Here is a 22,345-nt window from a genome sequence, read left to right as displayed (position 1 = left end):
ATGGGTCCAACATATAGGGGACTGTGATACACTTGTTTTCACAGATGGTGCCTACAGAACTTGTAGAGAAGGAATTCTGGAGGCTGGTGAGCAGCATTGATGAAGATGTGACAGTTGAATATGGTGCTGATATTCATTCCAAAGAATTTGGCAGTGGCTTTCCTGTCAGCAATAGCAAACGAAATTTATCTCCTGAGGAGAAGGTAATACTGTTGGTAGTTCATGTTAACATTAACTAGGGAAATACATTTTGGCATGTAAAATTACTTTCAGAGGTTCTCCCACACAGTGTTGTCTTCACATATTTGGGATAATGATGAGGTTTGATGATACTGAATGATCTGTCAGTGAACCAGAATATGGACAGTCATCATTTTTTTTTTTCCTTAAAACTCTGATGGTGATAAATAAAAGGAACAGTGGAAATCTTTATGCTATCAATGAAGAGCTATAGTGTTCCTTTGCCTTTCCTTAAGTCTAAATATTGGAAGCTTACCACCTTTATACGAAAAACAAACACTATGACCAGCTTATTTTGAAATATTTGGAAGGGCAGAAAGAGGTGCCTTTGTTAAGTGTATCAGTTTGTGTTCATGTCGAACACATGGAGCAATGCAGAAACCACTGATTTCATTCTGTATTACATGGTAGTTTCTTGTATTAATCTAAGAAACCCATATAGCCATCCTAAATTCTGGCTCATCACATTTGCATTTCTCCCATAGTGGAGACCAAAACAAATAATGCCTGAAGTAACATAATTTGGGGAGATGTAACCATCTAAAAGCTAAAGTATAACCATCCTTATGCATTATTTGAACATTTGAGAAATTAATCCTATTATAACTTGCTGTTTTACCATGTTGGCCAGAACCAAAAGAATTAGTATTTGGCATTGTATATAGATTAGTCTAACAACAAGGTTGATCTAGACAGAAAAAAAAAGTGGTTTGAGGGTAAACTTAGCTAATAACTGTGACTAACATTTTTAGGAAGCCTTACTTTGATTTTTATGTATGTATACTGTATTTATGGAGATGTCTGTATCCATATAACTGCTATTACATAGTCGGTCGTATGCTGCATAACAGTTTGAGTTTAAAAAAGGAGCAATACTGTACTTTCACTATATCTTTTCTATGTTTAAAGGCATAGATACTTAAACCATTGTGTTACGTGGCCTACAATATTCAGTACAATAATGTCGCACTAATTTGTAACCTAGGAGCAATAGTTATATACTATATAGCATACGTATATAACTACAGTGGATTGTTTCTTCTTGGTTTGTGTGCGTATACTCTATGATGTTCACATAAGGACAAAATTGCCTAAGGACATGTTTTTCAGAATATGTACTTTTGTTAAGAGATGTGTACCTGAGCATGATAGTACTTAAAAGTCTTTGTTACAGATACTTTGTTTATCGTTCTTAAAATAGAGGTAAGTTAAAATTACTGAGGATTGAAACTATAAATCAAGTATTAGAAAGGAATCACCTATAGCATCCATTGTTGACATTGGTCTTTTTCTAATTCCCTTTTTGAAACAACTCAAAAAAACTGCGGTATTTTGAAGCCACAGACAAGTCCTGTTGTCAGTATAAAGCATGGTATTGAGTAATATCCATGAACTAACTTTTGAACAGAAGAACTGAAGTTTTGTGATATAATATCTCTCTACAGGCTTTTCCGCTAGTCATACCTCCTTCTTTCTCTCCACTAACACCCAAATGTTCCACTGTCATGGGTTTGTCATAATAAAAAAAAAAGAGTTTAGTGTTTGATTACATATGTATTTTTACAAAAGGTATTAATTTTCAAGCTTTAATGTTGTGTGCGCTCTGATTTTTTTGTCAGTATTGTGTTATGAAAATTCATGTATGTTGTTGCTCATAGCTTTAAATTATCTGTTTTTTCACTATTATGTAACATTGCATGCTGGTATTGCATCTCATTTATCTTTCTGTTGGATTGCTTCTGGTATTTAGCTATTACTAATAGTGTATGAGCATTATTTTACAGGTGGTCTGAGGCAACAATTTCTAGGTTTTATGTTTAGAAGTGGAATTGAAAGATACTCTGAATTGTTTTACAAAAGGATTCTGCTGACAGGTTACACTGAAACTAATGAGGGAACTAGTCGTCCATATATATAGCAAAGCACTTCATACTGTTACCTAATTTTATGGATATGATATATTTTCACGTAGCATTACTTTATATACCTTGGTCTCTCTATCCTGCCTGTTGGTCTCATTCCTGCTAGTTTCCTTTGGCTCCTAGATTTAGTTTATCTTTCTGTATATATAGACTTTAAATGTTTAACTTGTAAATAATGCACAATTTTTTTAATCCTGTGAGTTTTTATTTTTTAATTTTCATTTATTATAACTGATGATTGCATCCATTTTTTTGCTATCTTGTTTTGAACTTAGTTTCTGCTGCCTTTTCTGTTTTCCCTTTTTTTTTGCCTCTTATTCCATTTTAGCCACTTCTAAGTTTAGCAACTTTTATATGCTAGTTTTAATATTTTGTTTTAAAGATAAGCTAACATTTACTTTTGTTTACTTCTCTCAAGTAATATTAGAGTATATAACTGTTACTCTTCTGTTCAGTTCTCTTGTGACCCATGAAATTTTTGTGCATGTTTTTAAAGATTTTTTATCAACAAAATGTATATTATTTTTGTTTTCATACTGACTACAGATTATCCACACTTCATTTTTTCTTTTGATTGTTTGCCATTCTTGCAACCATTTTTCTTTGTTTCTGAAGTAAATTTTTTAGAAATTTCTTAAATAGGCCGGGCACAGTGGCTCATGCCTGTAATCTCAGCACTTTAGGAAGTCAAGGCAGGTGGCTCATGAGGTCAGGAGATTGAGCCCATCCTGGCTAACACGGTGAAACCCCGTCTCTATTAAAAATATACAAAATTAGCCGGGCATCGTGGCGGGCGCCTGTAGTCCCAGCTACTCGGGAGGCTGAGGTGGAAGAATGGCATGAACCTGGGAAGCGGAGCTTACGGTGAGCTGAGATTGCACCGCTGCATTCCAGCCTGGGTGACACAGGGAGTCTCTGCCAAGAAAAAAAAAAAAATTTTTTTAAACAGAGGCATTTGTAAATTTTTCTTTGACTTGTTAAATATGTGTTTTACCTTTATTCTTATAAAGGTATTTCTCTGTATATATACAAATGTGGTTTGAGAATTGCTTTTCTCAGTACGTTAAAAATCTGTTTTGGCTTTTCAGAAGTCAATTCTGAATCTTACATTAGTTTGTAGTAGTGTATTCTGTTTTTTTCTTTTTGACTGCTATAATATCTCTTTGTTTTAGTGTATTGCAGATTTTCTTGATGTATGAAATGTGACCTTTTTACTTAATATTTCTGGGAATACATAGGAATTCTCAAACTTGAGAATTCAGCTTTTACCAGTTCCAAAAAATTCTTGGTCATCAACTTTTACAGTCTATAATTTGTTTATCCTGTTAACTAGAACCTTATTAGTCTCTTCTGTATGTTTTTCCACCTATCTTTCAATTTTTTTTATTCTTTTGCTGCTATTGTTTTTTTTTTTTTCTTTCTTTTTTTCTTTTTTTTTTTTTTTTTTTTTTTTTGAGACGGAGTCTCACTCTGTCGCCCAGGCTGGAGTGCAGTGGCCGGATCTCAGCTCACTGCAAGCTCCGCCTCCCGGGTTTACGCCATTCTCTCGCCTCAGCCTCCCGAGTAGCTGGGACTACAGGCGCCCGCCATCTCGCCCGGCTAATTTTTTGTATATTTTAGTAGAGACGGGGTTTCACCGTGTTAGCCAGGATGGTCTCGATCTCCTGACCTCGTGATCCGCCCGTCTCGGCCTCCCAAAGTGCTGGGATTACAGGCTTGAGCCACCGCGCCCGGCCGCTGCTATTGTTTTTTAAGTAACGTACTTAAAACAACTTAAAAATGCACCATTTTTAAAATACCTAATCTACTAAACCACTTAGTTTATAATTTTTAATGTTACATTTTTATCTTTAGAATTTCTGATTATTTTTCAGACTTTCCTAATGTTGAAAACCTTTTTCTTCACATTTCTTTTATCCTCTTATTAAATTAAACTGATTTTACCTTCAATACCTCGTTATTATAGCATATTCTGAGAACTAATTACAGCTTGTTTTCTCAGCAAATTTTTACTCATTTTACAACTCCCCTTCCATATTTTATGGCTTGATTTAATTAATGTTTTTGTTGTTGTTTTTGTTTTTTGATGAGCTTGTGTTTCTTTGAACCATATATATGGGAATTTTTTCATAAACCTAGATTTTAATGTCAAGCTAAAGAATAGACTGTTTCTGTTAAACGTCAAGGATTCTCCCAAGACTATATAAAAAATTATTAGCTTTGCATTTTCAAGTGAAAATGAATACTTGTGTTTTCAAGTAACTATGAATTCTTGTGTGGATGGCTGACAGGTAAGAACTCTTAGGAGTATCTTTCCTTTTCTTCTTGTGGAAGCAGTACCAAGATAGGGAAAGTATTTAATACCTATTTCTTCAGGATGTTTTCCACCTCCTTCAATTTTACAGCTCAACGGATAATAGAACTGTTTTATGTTAAAGACCCTAATATGACCTTCTTTGGAAGCTCCAAGTTTTGTCTTTTATGGTTGACCCAGATGTCATCAGTTTCAGAACTGTTATTTGTACATGTTATTTCTTAGTTTTATCCTCTGAGGATTTTCCTTATTTTCTAAGCAGCTGAACCAAAACATTTAAAAAATAGGTTTTCTTATCTAGCATGTTGAGGTACTTTGTGATTCCTCAACATCTAACCACAATGTAGTTGAAAAGTGAAGTTGTATGTATTAAACTTGTAATTCAGAAGTTTTTGAAACTGTATTGTTTTATAATACTGCAGATAAGTATAATATAATTTTCTTAGCTTATATATTTAGCTTTTTTTTTTGGATTTTTTTCAAATATATTCCTGGGTCATGTTAATTATTTCAAATAATAAACATATTGAACTTATGATACTTTTATTAAGAGAAATATAATCTGGCCTTTTATTTGACTAGAAATTCTCCTATTATTCTGTAGTTTATTTACGTTTTAATTATACTATTAAGTTCTGGGTACATGTGCAGAACGTGCAGGTTTGTTAAATAGGTATACGCATGCCATGGTGGTTTCCTGCACCTGTAAATCCATGATCTACCTACCTTAAGTATTGTCCCTGTTGCTATCCTTCCCCTAGCCCCCCAGCTCTGACAGGCCTGAGTGTGTGATGTTCCCTGCCCTGTGTCCATGTGTTCTTATTGTTTAACTCCCACTTAGGAGTGAGAACATGTGGTGTTTGGCCTTCTGTTCTTGTGTTAGTTTGCAGAGAATGCTGTTCCCGGCTTCATCCATGTCCCTGCAAAGGTCATGGACTCATCCTTTTTTATGACTGCATAGTATTCCATGGTGTGTATGTGCCACATTTTTTTAATCCAGTCTATCACTGATGGGCATTTGGGTTCATTCCAAGTCTTTGCTATTGTGAATAGTGCTGCATTAGACATGCGTTTGCATGTGTCTTTATAGTAGGATGATTTATAATCCTCTGGGTGTATACCCAGTAATGGGATTGCTTGATTAAATGGTATTTCTAGTTCTAGATCCTTGAGGAATCGTCATACTGTCTTCCACAATAGTTGAACTAATTTATACGCTCACCAACAGTGTCAAAGTGATCCGGTTTCTCCACATCCTGTCCTGCATCTGTTGTTTTTGATTGTAATGATTGCCATTCTAACTGGCATGAGATAGTATCTCATAATGGTTTTGATTTGCATTTCTCTAATGACCAGTGATGATGACTTTCTAAAAATATATTTGTTGGCTTCATAAATGTCTTCTTTTGAGAAGTGTCTGTTCATAACTTTTGGTCACTTTTTGATGGGGTTGTTTTTGTCTTATAAATTTGTTTAAGTTCTTTGTAGATTCTGTATATTAGCCCTTAGTCACATGGACAGATTGCAAACATTTTCTCCCATTCTGTAGGTTGCCTTTTCACTCTAATGATAGTTTCTTTTGCTGTGCAGAAGCTCTTTAGTTCAATTAGATCCCATTTATCAATTTTGGCTTTTGTTGCCATTGCTTTGGTGTTTTATTCCTGAAGTCTTTGTCCTTGCCTGTCTCCTAAATGGTATCGTCTAGGTTTTCTTCTAGGGTTTTTATAGTTTTAGGTCTCATGTTTAGTCTTTAATCCATCTTGAGTTAATTTTTGGATAAGTGTAAGGAAGGGATCCAGTTTTAGCTTTCTGCATATGGCCAGTCAGTTTTCCCAGCATCGTTTATTAAATAGGGACTCCTTTCCCCATTGCTTGTTTGTGTCAGATGTATTAAAGATCAGATGGTTGTAGATGGGTGGTGTTATTTCTGAGGCCTCTGTTCTGTTCAGTTGGTCTGTATATCTGTTTTGGTACCAGTACCATGCTGTTTATCTTACTGTAGCCTAGTTGTATAGTTTAAAGTCAGGTAGCGTGATGCCTCAAACTTCATTCCTTTTGCTTAGTATTGTCTCTTTGCTACACACGGGCTCTTTTTTGGTTCTCTATGAAACTGAAAGTAGTTTTTTCCAGTTTTGTGAAGAAAGTCAGTAGTAGCTTGATGGGTATAGCATTGAATCTGTAAGTTACTTTGGGTGGTATGGCCATTTTGATGATATTGTTTCTTCCTGTTCATCAGCATGGAATGTTTTTCCATTTGTTTGTGTCCTCTGATTACCTTGAGCAGTGGCTTGTAGTCCTCCGTGAGTAGGTCCTTCACATCCCTTGTAAGTTGGAATCCTAGGTATTTTATTGTCTTTGTAGCAATTGTGAATGGGAGTTCACTCATGATTTGGCTCTCTGTCTGTTATTGGTGTATAGGGATGCTTGTGATTTTTTTCACATTGATTTTGTATCCTGATAAAGTTGCTTATCAGCTTAAGGAAATTTTGGGCTGAGACGATGGGGTTTTCTAAATCTACAAGCATGGCATCTGCAAACACAGACAATTTGAATTCCTGTTTTCCTAATTGAATACCCTTTATTTCTTTCTCTTACCTGACTCCCCTGGCCAGACCTTTCAATACTATGTTGAATAAGAGTGGTGAAAGAGGGCATCCTTGACTTGTGCTGGTTTTCAAAGGGAATGCTTCCAGTTTTTGCCCATTCAGTATGACATTGACTGTGGGTTTGTTATATTAGCTGTTATTATTTTGAGATACGTTCCATCACTACCTGGTTAATTGAGAGTTTTAGCATGAAGGGGTGTTGAATTTTGTTGAAGGCCTTTTCTGAATTTATTGAGATAATCTTGTGGTTTTTGTCATTAGTTCTGCTTCTGTGATGGATTGTGTTTATTGGTTTGGTTATGTTGAACCAGCTGTGTATCCCAGGGATGAAACTGACTTGACCATGGTGGATAAGCTTTTAAGTTCAGGGGTACAAGTGTAGTTTTATTACACAGGTAAACTTGTGTCATGGGGATTTGTTGTACAGATTATTTTATTACTCAGGTATTAAGTCTAGAACCCATTAGTTATTTTTCTTGATCCTGTCCCTCTCCCCACCTCCCAACCTCGAAAAATCCCAGTGTCTGTTGTTCCCCTCTATGTCTACGTATTCTCTCATCATTTAGTGCCTACTCGTAAGAGAGAACATACAGAGAGGGCGGAGCAAGATGGCTGAATAGGAACAGCTCCAGTCTCCAACTCCCAGCGCGAGCGACACAGAAGATCGGTGATTTCTGCATTTTGAACTGAGGTACTGGGGTCATCTCACTAGGGAGTTCCGGACAATCGGTGCTGGTCAGCTGCTGCAGCCCGATCAGCAAGAGCTGAAGCAGGGTGAGGCATCGCCTCACCTTGGAACCGCAAGGGGGAAGGGAATCCCTTTTCCTAGCCAGGGGAACTGAGACACACAACACCTGGAAAATCGGGTAACTCCCACCCCACTATTGCGATTTAAGCAAACGGGCACCCAGGAGAATATATCCCACACCTGGCCGGAGGGTCCCATGCCCACGGATCCTCCCTCATTGCTAACACAGCAGTCTGCGATCTAACCACAAGGCAGCAGCGAGGCTGGGGGAGGGGCGCCCGCCATTGCTGAGGCTTAAGTAGGTAAACAAAGCCTCTGGGAAGCTCGAACTGGGTGGAGCTCACAGCATGTTAAGGAAACCTGCCTGTCTCTGTAGACTCCACCTCTGGGGACAGGGCACAGCTAAAAAACAAACAACAACAAAAATGCAGCAGAACCTCTGCAGACGGAAACGACTCTGTCTGACAGCTTTGAAGAGAGCAGTGGATCTCCCAACACGGAGGTTGAGATCTGAGAATGGACAGACTGCCTGCTCTAGTGGGTCCCTGACCCCTGAGTAGCCTAAATGAGAGACATCCCCCACAGTCTGACACCCCACACCTCACAGGGTGGAGTACACCCCTGAGAGGAAGCTTCCAAAGTAAGAATCAGACAGGTACACACGCTGTACAGCAATTTTCTATCTTCTGCAACCTCTGCTGCTGATACCCAAGCAAACAGGGTCTGGAGTGGACCTCAAGCAATCCCTAACAGACCTACAGCTGAGGGTCCTGACTGTCAGAGGGAAAACTATCAAACAGGAAGGACACCTATACCAAAACCCCATCAGTACGTCACCATCATCAAAGACCAGAGACAGATAAAACCACAAAGATGGGGAAAAAGCAGGGCAGAAAAGCTGGAAATTCAAAAAATAAGAGCACATCTCCCCCTGCAAAGGAGCACAGCCCATTGCCAGCAACGGATCAAAGCTGGTCAGAGAATGACTTTGATGAGATTAGAGAAGAAGGCTTCAGTCCATCAAACTTCTCAGAGCTAAAGGAGGAATTACGTACCCAGCGCAAAGAAACTAAAAATCTTGAAAAAAGAGTGGAAGAAGTGACAGCTAGAATAATTAATGCAGAGAAGGTCATAAATGACAGAGATGAAATCCATGACACGAGAAATACATGACAAATGCACAAGCTTCAGTAACCGATTCGATCAACTGGAAGAAAGAGTATCAGCGATTGAGGATCAGATGAATGAAATGAAGCAAGAAGAGAAACCAAAAGAAAAAAGAAGAAAAAGAAATGAATAAAGCCTGCAAGAAGTATGGGATTATGTAAAAAGACCAAATCTAAGTCAGATTGGGGTGCCTGAAAGTGAGGGGGAAAATGGAACCAAGTTGGAAAACACTCTTCAGGATATCATCCAGGAGACCTTCCCCAACCTAGTAGGGCAGGCCAACATTCAGATTCAGGAAATACAGAGAACGCCACAAAGATACTCCTCGAGAAAAGAGCAACTCCAAGACACATAATTGCCAGATTCACCAAAGTTGAAATGAAGGAAAAAATCTTCAGGGCAGCCAGAGAGAAAGGTCGGGTTACTCACAAACGGAAGCCCATCAGACTAACAGCACATCTCTCGGCAGAAACTCTGCAAGCCAGAAGAGAGTGGGGGCCAATATTCAACGTTCTTAAAGAAAAGAATTTTCAACCCAGAATTTCATATCCAGCCAAATTGTTTCATAAGCGAAGGAGAAATAAAATCCTTTACAGATAAGCAAATGCTTAGAGATTTTGTCACCACCAGGCCTGCCTTACAAGAGAACCTGAAGGAAGCCCTAAACATGGAAAGGAACAACTGATACCAGCCATTGCAAAAACATGCCAAAATGTAAAGACCATCGAGGCTAGGAAGAAACTGCATCAACTAACGAGCAAAATAACCAGTTAATATCATAATGGCAGGATCAAGTTCACACATAACAATATTAACCTTAAATGTCAATGGACTAAATGCTCCAATTAAAAGACACAGACTGGCAAACTGGATAAAGAGTCAAGACCCATCAGTCTGCTGTATTCAGGAGACCCATCTCACATGCAGAAACATACATAGGCTCAAAATAAAGGGATGGAGGAAGATCTACCAAGCAAATGGAGAACAAAAAAAAGCAGGGGTTGCAATCCTAGTCTCTGATAAAACAGACTTTAAAGCATCAAAGATCAAAAGAGACAAGGCCATTACATAATGGTAAAGGGATCAATTCCACAGGAAGAGCTAACTATCCTAAATATATATGCACCCAATACAGGAGCACCCGGATTCATAAAGCAAGTCCTTAGAGACTTACAAAAAGACTTAGACTCCCATACAATAATAATGGGAGACTTGAACACTCCATTGTCAACATTAGACAGATCAACGAGACAGAAAGTTAACAAGGATATCCAGGAATAGAACTCATCTCTGCACCAAGCAGACCTAAAAGATATCTATAGAACTCTCCACCCCGGCCGGGCGCGGTGGCTCAAGCCTGTAATCCCAGCACTTTGGGAGGCCGAGACGGGCGGATCACGAGGTCAGGAGATCGAGACCATCCTGGCTAACACGGTGAAACCCCGTCTCTACTAAAAATACAAAAACTAGCTGGGCGAGGTGGCGGGCGCCTGTAGTCCCAGCTACTCGGGAGGCTGAGGCAGGAGAATGGCGTAAACCCGGGAGGCGGAGCTTGCAGTGAGCTGAGATCCGGCCACTGCACTCCAGTCCGGGAGACAGAGCGAGACTCCGCCTCAAAAAAAAAAAAAAAAAAAGAACTCTCCACCCCAAATCAACAGAATATACATTCTTCTTAGCACCACATCACACTTATTCCAAAATTGACCACATAATTGGAAGTAAAGCACTCCTCAACAAATGTAAATGAACAGAAATTATAACAAACAGTCTCTCAGACCACACTGCAATCAAACTAGAACTCAGGACTAAGAAACTCAATCAAAACCGCTCAACTACATGGAAACTGAACAACCTGCTCCTGAATGACTACTGGGTACATAACGAAATGAAGGCAGAAATAAAGATGTTCTTTGAAACCAATGAGAACAAAGATAAAACGTACCAGAATCTCTGGGACACATTTAAAGCAGTGTGTAGAGGGAAATGTATAGCACTAAATGCCCACAAGAGAAAGCAGGAAAGATCTAAAATTGACACTCTAACATCACAATTAAAAGAACTAGAGAGGCAAGAGCAAACACATTCAAAAGCTAGCAGAAGGCAAGAAATAACTAAGATCAGAGCAGAACTGAAGGAGATAGAGACACAAAAAACCCTCCAAAAAATCAGTGAATGCAGGAGTTGGTTTTTTGAAAAGATCAACAAAATTGACAGACCGCTAGCAAGACTAATAAAGAAGAAAAGAGAGAGGAATCAAATAGATGCAATAAAAAATGATAAAGGGGATATCACCACTGACCCCACAGAAATACAAACTACCATCAGAGAATACTATAAACACCTCTACGCAAATCAACTAGAAAATCTAGAAGAATGGATAATTTCCTGGACACTTACACTCTCCCAAGACTAAACCAGGAAGAAGTTGAATCCCTGAATAGACCAATAGCAGGCTCTGAAATTGAGGCAATAATTAATAGCCTACCCACCAAAAAAAGTCCAGGACCAGATGGATTCACAGCTGAATTCTACCAGAGGTACAAGGAGGAGCTGGTACCATTCCTTCTGAAACTATTGCAATCAATAGTAAAAGAGGGAATCCTCCCTAACTCATTTTATGAGGCCAACATCATCCTGATACCAAAGCCTGGCAGAGACACAACAAAAAAGAGAATTTTAGACCAATATCCCTGATGAACATCGATGCAAAAATTCTCAGTAAATTACTGGCAAACCGGCTTCAGCAGCACATCAAAAAGCTTATCCACCATGATCAAGTGGGCTTCATCCCTGGGATGCAAGGCTGGTTCAACATTCACAAATCAATAAACGTAATCCAGCATATAAACAGAACCAAAGACAAGAACCACATGATTATCTCAATAGATGCAGAAAAGGCTTTTGACAAAATTCAACAGCCCTTCATGCTAAAAACGCTCAATATATTTGGTATTGATGGAACGTACCTCAAAATAATAAGAGCTATTTATGACAAACTCACAGCTAATATCATACTGAATGGGCAAAAACTGGAAACATTCCCTTTGAAAACTGGCACAAGACAGAGATGCCCTCTCTCACCACTCCTATTCAACATAGTGTTGGAAGTTCTGGCTGTGGCAATCAGGCAAGAGAAAGAAATCAAGGGTATCCAGTTAGGAAAAGAAGAAGTCAAATTGTCCCTGTTTGCAGATGACATGATTGTATATTTAGAAAACCCCATTGTCTCAGCCCAAAATCTCTTAAGCTGATAAGCAACTTCAGCAAAGTCTCAGGATATAAAATTAATGTGCAAAAATCACAAGCATTCTTATACACCAGTAACAGACAAACAGAGAGGCAAATCATGAATGAGCTTCCATTCACAATTGCTTCAAAGAGAATAAAATACCTAGGAATCCAACTTACAAGGGGTGTAAAGGACCTCTTCAAGGAGAACTACAAACCACTGCTCAGTGAAATCAAAGAGGACACAAACAAATGGAAGAACATACCATGCTCATGGATAGGAAGAATCAATATCGTGAAAATGGCCATACTGCCCAAGGTGATTTATAGATTCAATGCCATCCCCATCAAGCTACCAATGACTTTCTTCACAGAATTGGAAAAAACAGCTTTAAAGTTCATATGGAAGCAAAAAAGAGCCCGCATTGCCAAGACAATCCTAAGTCAAAAGGACAAAGCTGGAGGCGTCACGCTACCTTTCTTCAAACTATCCCACAAGGCTACACTAACCAAAACAGCATGGTACTGGTACCAAAACAGAATGGAACAGAACAGAGTCCTCAGAAATAATACCACACATCTACAGCCATCTGATCTTTGACAAACCTGAGAGAAACAAGAAATGGGGAAAGGATTCCCTATTTCATAAATGGTGCTGGGAAGATTGGCTAGCCATAAGTAGAAAGCTGAAACTGGATCCTTTCCTTACTCCTTATACGGATTAATTCTAGATGGATTAGAGACTTAAATGTTAGACCTAATACCATAAAAACCCTAGAAGAAAATCTAGGTGGTACCATTCAGGACATAGGCATGAGCAAGGACTTCGTGTCTAAAACACCAAAAGCAACAGCAGCAAAAGCAAAAATTGACAAATGGGATCTAATTAAACTAAAGAGCTTCTGCACAGCAAAAGAAACTACCACCAGAGTGAACAGGCAAACTACAGAATGGGAGAAAATTTCTGCAATCTACTCATCTGTCAAAGGGCTAATATCCAGAATCTACAAAGAACTCAAACAAATATACAAGAAAAAAACAAATAACCCCATCAAAAAGTGGGCAAAGGATATGAACAGACATTTCTCCAAAGAAGACATTCATACAGCCAATAGACACATGAAAAAATGCTCATCATCACTCGCCATCAGAGAAATGCAAATCAAAACCACAATGAGATACCATCTCACACCAGTTAGAATGGCAATCATTAAAAAGTCAGGAAACAACGGGTGTTGGTGAGGATGTGGAGAAATAGGAACACTTTTACACTGTTGGTGGGATTGTAAACTAGTTCAACCATTATTGAAAACAGTATGGCAATTCCTCAAGGATCTAGAACTTGATGTGTACCATATGACCCAGCCATCTCACTACTGGTTATATACCCAAAGGATTATAAATTATTCTACTACAAAGACACATGCACACGTATGTTTATTGCGGCACTATTCACAATAGCAAAGACTTGGAATCAACCCAAATGTCCATCAGTGACAGACTGGATTAAGAAAATGTGGCACATATACACCATGGAATACTATGCAGCCATGAAAAAGGATGAGTTTGTGTCCTTTGTAGGGACATGGATGCAGCTGGAAACCATCATTCTTAGCAACTATCACAAGAAGAGAAAACCAAACACCACATGTTCTCACTCATAGGTGGGAACTGAACAATGAGATCACTTGGACTCGGGAAGGGGAACATCACACACCGGGGCCTATCATGGGGAGGGGAGAGTGGGGAGGGATTGCATTGAGAGTTATACATGATATAAATGATGAATTGATGGGTGCTGACGAATTCATGGGTGCAGCACACCAACATGGCACAAGTATACATATGTAACAAACTTGCACGTTATGCACATGTACCCTAGAACTTAAAGTATAATAAAAAAAATAAATAAATACATAAAAGAGAGAACATACAGTTTTTGGTTTTCTGTTCCTGTGTTAACTTGCTAAGGATTATGGCCTCCAGATCTGTCCATGTCTTAGCAAAGGACGTGATCTTTTTATATGCTTCTTGGCCACTTGTATGTATTCTTAAGATGAGTGTCTGCTGATGTCCTTTGCCCATTTTTAATGGGGTGATTTTTTTGTTTGTTTGTTAATTGTATAAGTTTGCTATGGATTGTGATAGGCTTTTATCAGATGTATAGCAAATATCTTCTTCATTCTGTAGTGTTTATTCTGTTGACAGTTTCTTTTGCTGTCATGATGTTGGTAGTTTGATAGAAATAGCATTGAATCTGTAAATTGCTTTGAGTGGTATCGCCATTTTAATGATACTGGTTCTTTCAATATATGGGTGTGGTATGGTTTTCTATTTATTTGTGTTATCTCTGATCTTTTTTAGCAGTGTTTTCTGGATTTCCTTGTAGAATTTTTCACCTACTTGGTTAGCTGTATTTCACGGTATTTCGTTTTCTTTATCTTCTGCTCATTTTTAGGTTTTTTTTTTTTTTTTTTTTTTTCTGTGTAGTCAGTTTCTTACTTTTTGGATATTGACCTTTTATCGGACCCATAGTTTGCAAATATGAATATATTTCATATATAATATGAATATATTGTAGGTCGTTTCTTTATTCTGTTGATGTTTCCTTCATTGTGCAGAAGCTTTTTAGCTTAATGTAATACCATTTGTCTGTTTTTACTTTTATTGCTTATGCTTTTGAGGTCTTAATTCAGAAAATTCTTGCCAAGATTAATGTCATGGAGCTTTCCTCTTATGTCTTCTTTCAGTAGTTTCATAATTTTGGATTTTACATTTAAGTTTTTACTTCCTTTGGTGGTTGATTTTTGTACATGGTGAAAGACGGGTAAAGTTTCATCCTTCTCTGCATGTGGATATCCAGGTTTTCCAACAATAGATGCTGAAGAGACTGTCCTTTCCTCTGTGTTCTTGGTGTCTTTGTGGAACTTCTTTCGACTAAAAACGCAGAGATTTATTTCTGGGCTTACTTTCCTTGTATCTGTGTGTTTTGTTTTTATTGGCAGTACTAAGCCCTTTTAGTTACCATAGCTTTGTGATATAAAATTAATGTGAATACTCTCAGCTTTTTTGTTTATTGTTTTGTTTCACATATTTCTTTGGATATTTTGAGTCTTTTGGGTTCCATATCACTTGCTTTTTCTAAAATTTCTGTGAAGGATGCTGTTGTTTTTTGACAGGGATTAAATTGAATTTCTAGATCAGTTTGGATATTATGGACATTTTAGCAATATTAATTCTTCTAGTCTGTGAGGACAAGGTATCTTAAAATTTATTTGTGTCTTCGGTTTCTTTCATCATCATTTGTATAGTTTTCACTGTAGTGATTTTTTTACCTCTTCAAATTTATTGTTAGGAATTTTTTTTCAGCTGTTACAAATGGAGCTTTTATTTTTCTTTCAGATAATTCTCTACCAATGTATAGAAACACAACTGATTTTTATATTGATTTTGTATCCTGCAAATTTACTGAATTTGTTAGTTCTAACAGCGTTTTCATGGAGGCCTTAGCATCCTCTTAAAAAGAAATGTTTTCTTTAAGACTTTCTTATAAATCTTCAAACAGGAATAACATAACTTTTTCTTTTCCAATTTGAATGCTTTTTAAATTTCTTTTCCTGCCTCATTGCTCTGGCTAGGACCTCTGGCACTTTGTTAGTTGACAGTGGCAAAACAGGGCATTATATCTGAATTACAACATAGACCTCTTGAATGATCAGGCATACCAGTAGGCAGCATGCTGTAAGATGCAGTTGTCTTCTTATTTTGCTCAGTTTGCCTTTCCTCACCCTATCCTACTCCCTACTCACTCTGGCAAATCTCTGACCCAACAGGAATATGCGACCAGTGGTTGGAACCTCAATGTGATGCCGGTGCTAGATCAGTCTGTTCTCTGTCACATCAATGCAGACATCTCAGGCATGAAGGTGCCCTGGCTGTATGTGGGCATGGTTTTCTCAGCATTTTGTTGGCATATTGAGGATCACTGGAGTTACTCTATTAACTATCTGCACTGGTGAGCATAACCCCAAAGACTGGGATGGATATCAAGACTGCCTTCATATGCAAGGATGTGTATAGACTTGATGTGTTTTCTCTCTGTCTGAGCAGGGGTGAACCGAAGACCTGGTATGGTGTACCCTCCCTGGCTGCAGAGCATTTGGAAGAGGTGATGAAGAGGCTGACACCTGAGCTGTTTGATAGCCAGCCTGACCTCCTACACCAGCTTGTCACTCTCATGAATCCCAACACTTTGATGTCCCATGGTGTGCCAGTGAGTACCGAGGATCAAAAGAATTTTAATTTTCTTCACTGAGGTGAGAAGGGAATGAGAGAGAACTTAGTTCTGGAAGAAGAAAAACCATATCCATTTTGCTGTGGAGATTAGGCCTAGCATCACACCTCTTTGCCTTCCCTTGCTTACATCAAGTTGCAGATCGGTACTGTTAGCTGGGACACCTAAGAGAACAAGTAAAAGGGAGATTAGATAATTACTTAATAGGATAGAAATTAAAACTTGGATCCTGGCCTTTTTATCTGCCTCCTAATCGAGGATTGGTATTCTCTTAATGTTTCTGAATATAATTCTTATTTTGCAAAACCCACGTAAGGATGAAGGGCTGGTTTCAGAGTTTTGAGTGTTTCTAGGATTGAATTATATCAGCTCCTTTTGCTAAAAAGTAAGTAGGCAATATGTACATGGTACACGGACTGGGTCACTATCTTGTAACATTCTGTGCCTTTTTTCCTTTGAAATTCTGTAAGCTTTGAGTTAACTCTTTATAAGCTTTTATAACTTTTTTGGCCATCTTCCTCAGTTTTCTCATCTGAACAAAATGCACTTTGTGTCTCCAGAAGCCCTCTTCCTTTCCTTACATTTTATACATTTTATGAATTCTAACTTGTACCTTTTTTTTTCTAGTATTCCTCTTGTCTCACAAGAAAAAGATATTGATAAGAGCTCATCAAGCAATCTAATTACACGATTTGTCTTGCTTTCTGATTCTAGTTCTGAACTATATTTTTTGGTCTCTCATGTGCTATATATGTAATACTGACTTTTATATTTTTTATGGGTGCCTTTCCCAGGCGTATTGCTTTCTTTATAAAGCTCTGAATTACTCAGTAATATCCTTTCATGTCAGCCTGAAAGAGTCCTTCTGTATTCCCTGTAGGCATGTCTTTTGGAGACATACTTCCATAATTTTTATTCGCTTATCAATTTATTTATTTATTTCTCCCATTACATGACTTTAAACATGTCATCCAACTGGCCTCTGGCCTCCGTTACTACTTATGAGAAATCTGTTGATAATTCTGTTAAGCATCCATTATATGTGAAGAATCATGTCTGTCATGCTGCTTTCAAACTCCATCTTGGTGTCTTACCTTTTGTTGGTTTGACTATATTGTGTTTCCTAGAGTTTATCTAGTTGGAGTTTATCTAGTTTATGAAGCCCTGAGCTTCTTGGTGATAGACTTTCCGGGCTTTCCACAAATTTGGAAATTGTTTAACCGTTTTTGTTTCAACTGTTAGACCTTTTTCTTTTTCTCTTCTTATGAAACTCCCATTCTGCATATATTGGGTGCACTTGATGGTGTTACACAGGTCTCTTAGGATCTGATTAATATTCTTCTCTTTTTGCCCCCTGCTGATTTAATTATTTCAATTGATATGTCTTAGAGTTTTCTGATTCTTTCTTTTGCCTGCTCAAAGCTCCTGTTGAAAACATCTTGTGAGTTTTTCACTTTTTCTATGGGACTGGGAGCTTCAGAATTTTGACTTGTTTCATTTTTGTAATTTTAACACCTTTCTTGGAACTCTTATTTGGAGGGACATTATTCTCCTGATACCCGTTAGTCCTTTGTGCATTGCTTCTTAAGCCATTTAAGCCTGTTTAAGAGAGTTGATAGACGTTAGTAAGTACGTAAGCCTGGGCTATCTCAGAGCTTTTTTCTTTTAACTGAAGGGCTATGCTTTCTGGTTTCTTTGTATGCCTCCTATGTTTTAAACTGAACACTTTTGGTATTGCTTCAACTCTGAAAATCATGTTATCCCCTTGTCTTTTCAAAAAATTTTTTGTCATTGTTGCTTTTATGTACAATAGTAGTTGTTTTATTACTGAATTTTCTGAACTATTATTTTTGGGGCATATGTTTTAAAGGCGAAATTCACATAATACAAAACGAACCATCTTAAATTGAACAATTTGGTCTCATTTAGTACATTCACAGTGTTGTGCATCCACCATGTCTATTAAATTCTAAAATATTTTTATTACTCCAGAAAAGTCTCAAAACAATTACATTATTTCTTATTCATCCCTGTTTCTCTCCTTGGACCACAATTTTACTTTCTGTTTCTATGAATTTATTCTGCATATTTCCTATAAATGGAATCATACAGCATGTGATCTTTTGTATCAGATTTCTCAAAGTTCATCTGTGCTATGTCATGTGTCAGAGTTTCATTCCTTTTCCATGGCTGAATAATACTGCATTGTATGAACAGACCACATTGTGCTTATGCATGCATCTGTTAAAGCACGTTTATGTTGTTTCCACCACTTAGCTATTGTGAATATTTCTGCTGTGAACATTTGTGTGCAAATATTTGTTCAGGTTCTTTCAGAGTTTTGGATATATACTCACAAGTAATATTGGACAGTCATATGGTAGTTCTCTGTTTTAATTTTTTGAGGAAATTAGTTACTGTTTTCCATAGCAGTTTTCATGGCCGTTTTGCATTCTTACCAGCCATGCACAAGGGTTCCAATATGTCTGCATTCTTGCCAACTGTGTTATTTTCCACCTCTTTTTGTATGGCAAGAAATAGTATCTTGTGTGGCAAGAAATAGTATCTTGTGGTTTTGATTGCATTTTCCTAACAACTAAAGATGGTGAGCAACTCTTTGCATACTTGAGTAATCTTTTAATTTTATATTCTTTTTCTGCTATCTATTAGCCTGGTGGTCATCTACCAACCTAACAAACCCTTTCTTAAGCCAAAATAATAATGCTAATAACTAATAATAATATTAACCACCCAGTCTTTGCAGATTGTGTCTGATTGGGGAAACTTCTTCAAGGCTGTTTTAAAAACTGTTTTAGACTCCACCTTCTGCTTAGGAAGCGCATGAAAGTCAGACAGAGGTGAGCTTAGAGTCTTAGATCTTTTCTGAGCATGCATCTTGCCCCGGACGTTAATGTGGCTTTGTCAGTTCTCAAGTACTATGTGGAAGCTTTTTTTGAGTCCCTCTTTCCCCAAATATCTCTTTCTCTAGAATTTTCCTCCCAGGCAGTTAAAATTATCTGTTTTTCTAGTCTCTCTCTCTCTGTCTCTCTGTCTCTGTATCTCCTCCCTATCACCACCACCCCATTTTAAAGCCAGAGGTGGATGTGGCTAATACCTTTGCTTTTTTATACTTGCAAAAAACACAGCCTAGGAAGTCTTCTCTCTTCTGAGCAAACTGTCAGGCAGGTGAAAGAAATCCAGGCCCTTGAGGTAGTCCTCCACCAGACAGGTCAAAACACACCACCTTAGTTTTCTGGGAAAAAGGTTCACATCATGGTTCCTAGCACCAGCCAGCTGCACCAGCATCTCAGGTTGCTTTCCCAAGGTAGTTGCTGAGATAGGAGTTGGGTCAAGTGTGTATGAAGGGACGTTACTAGTTACTACATTATGACACTCTTGTACCGAATTTTAGAAGCTTTTAAAAATTGATTAAGTGTTCTCCTGATGTGTTTTTTTTTTTTTTAATTTTATTACACTGCTCTGAAAATTTCAGCACTAGATTATTGTTTGGGTAGAGGGAGAAAATTGTGGAGTTTCTAATTCCATCGTTTTTGGTGACTGAACTCCATGACTTTAAAAATTTACATTTCTTTGATTATAGAAGCAAAGAATCTTTTACTTGTTTGTGGAACCCTCTGTATTTGTTTTTTGAATTACACATTTCTTTGAGTACTTTTCTCTGAATACCACTTTTAAACATCACAATGTTATTTTTCTTTTAGGGCACGTACTTGATGATAGAGCCTTTCCACTCTTCCTACATCCATTACAGCATCTAGAGACATTTTTGAGTTCACGTCTTACCCATTAGTTATAACCCACACCTCTTTCTGTTTTTCTTGTCCTTTTTAGGTTGTCCGCACAAACCAATGTGCAGGGGAATTTGTCATCACTTTTCCTCGTGCTTACCACAGTGGTTTTAACCAAGGATACAATTTTGCTGAAGCTGTCAACTTTTGCACTGCTGACTGGGTGAGTGGGCATGCAGGGGGCCTGCAGTAGAAAGTATAAAGAATATGGATAAGGATTATTGTGGATAAGCTAAGCATTGTGGTCTCCAGATAGCCACACACAGTCTTGAATGCACTTGCAGCTACCTGCTGGACGCCAGTGCATTGAACACTACCGCCGGCTCCGGCGCTATTGTGTCTTCTCCCATGAGGAGCTCATCTGCAAGATGGCTGCCTTCCCAGAGACGTTGGATCTCAATCTAGCAGTGGCTGTGCACAAGGAGATGTTCATTATGGTTCAGGAGGAGCGACGTCTACGAAAGGCCCTTTTGGAGAAGGTGGGTGGTCAAGACCAGGGCTTAGGGATTTAGTAACATATACCACATTACAGAGACACAGACCAACATTGAGTAACCACTGTGTGCCTAAACTTTAAGTCATGCATTTTGAAATGGAAAGACAGAGCCTGTATGTGTTTATATTTTTTCTTCCAATTTCTCTGCAGCTATCCTTACAAGGTTGAGTCCACATCAGGGCTCAGTGTTGGCTGAGGTGGGGTGTCCACAGCCCTACTCCTAGTCTTTACAGTATATGTGGGTTGAACACCCCCAGGGCGTCACGGAGGCTGAACGAGAGGCTTTTGAGCTGCTCCCAGATGATGAACGCCAGTGCATCAAGTGCAAGACCACATGCTTCTTGTCAGCCCTGGCGTGCTACGACTGCCCAGATGGCCTTGTATGCCTTTCCCACATCAATGACCTCTGCAAGTGCTCTAGTAGCCGACAGTACCTACGGTGAGCATGGGAACACTGTGGGGACGTGGAGGAGGTTACAGAGCTGGGCCAGATGTGTACCCTTCCTGGCTTTCTTCCTCTAGGTATCGGTACACCTTGGATGAGCTCCCCACCATGCTGCATAAGCTGAAGATTCGGGCTGAGTCTTTTGACACCTGGGCCAACAAAGTGCGAGTAGCCTTGGAGGTGGAGGATGGCCGTAAGCGCAGTGAGTGACGGGAAACTGAAGGAACCCTTGTGTAAGCCTTATATCTTTTGGGTATTCACAACCTTCCTTTTCTGCTAACACTGCCTACCTGTTGCAACTTATACTGTCTCTAGGCTTTGAAGAGCTAAGGGCACTGGAGTCTGAGGCTCGTGAGAGGAGGTTTCCTAATAGTGAGCTGCTTCAGCGACTGAAGAACTGCCTTAGTCAGGTGGAGGCATGTATATCTCAAGTCCTGGGGCTGGTCAGTGGTCAGGTGGCCAGGTATGTGAAAGGAGAAGGCAAATAACTGTGTGAGTATGTGAAAATGAATAACAAAAATAGATAGACTATAAACACACAATCCCATTTGAGACTGAGGCAGGAGAATTGTTTGAACCCAAGAGGTGGAAGTTGCAGTGAGCCGGGATGGTGTCATTGCACTCCAGCCTGGGCAGCAAGAGCATAACTCCATCTCAAAACAACAACAACAACAAAAGAAAAGCACAGACTCAGCACTTGTCAAGTTTTACTGAGAAAGGGTAGATAACACATGGACAAAAAACAGTATAATATGAACTAGAAGTTACTGAAGTAAACAGTTTCTAACAAAATAATGTGGCAATAAATAAATATATACTAGCAAAATTGCAATCTTTTCCTACTTCTTAGGAAATCTCATAACATTATGCAGACATCAGAATTTCCACAAAATTTACTTTTGGCTGTGTAGTTACTTAAAACTTTAGAGGTTAAAATAATCCTAGGTATTTATTTAACTGTTAGTTTCCAAATGTATATGACAATAGGTACATATACTTTTTACATTGAAAAATCAAGTAAATGATTATGTACAGTCAGGCATCACTTAATGATGGAGACGTGTTTGGAGAAAACT

At 38.4% G+C, this 22,345-nt stretch overlaps 1 protein-coding gene across 1 annotated transcript in view; it reads left to right on the top strand.

Moving 5' to 3' along the window:
• Positions 1 to 22,345, top strand: part of LOC117090613 (lysine-specific demethylase 5D-like) — a 43,366-nt gene that overhangs the window by 12,852 nt on the left and 8,169 nt on the right. Inside the window, 8 exon segments of the mRNA XM_033223055.1 lie at positions 45 to 203; positions 16,059 to 16,240; positions 16,336 to 16,498; positions 20,372 to 20,491; positions 20,613 to 20,807; positions 21,082 to 21,263; positions 21,347 to 21,471; positions 21,585 to 21,732. Coding sequence (XP_033078946.1) covers positions 45 to 203; positions 16,059 to 16,240; positions 16,336 to 16,498; positions 20,372 to 20,491; positions 20,613 to 20,807; positions 21,082 to 21,263; positions 21,347 to 21,471; positions 21,585 to 21,732 — 1,274 coding nt within the window.

Source organism: Trachypithecus francoisi, unplaced genomic scaffold, assembly GCF_009764315.1.
Source record: "Trachypithecus francoisi isolate TF-2019V2 unplaced genomic scaffold, Tfra_2.0 Contig00084, whole genome shotgun sequence".
Taxonomy (NCBI): Eukaryota; Metazoa; Chordata; class Mammalia; order Primates; family Cercopithecidae; genus Trachypithecus; species Trachypithecus francoisi.
The sequence above is the reverse complement of the archived record's forward strand: the minus strand, read 5'-3'. Positions and strand labels throughout refer to the sequence as shown.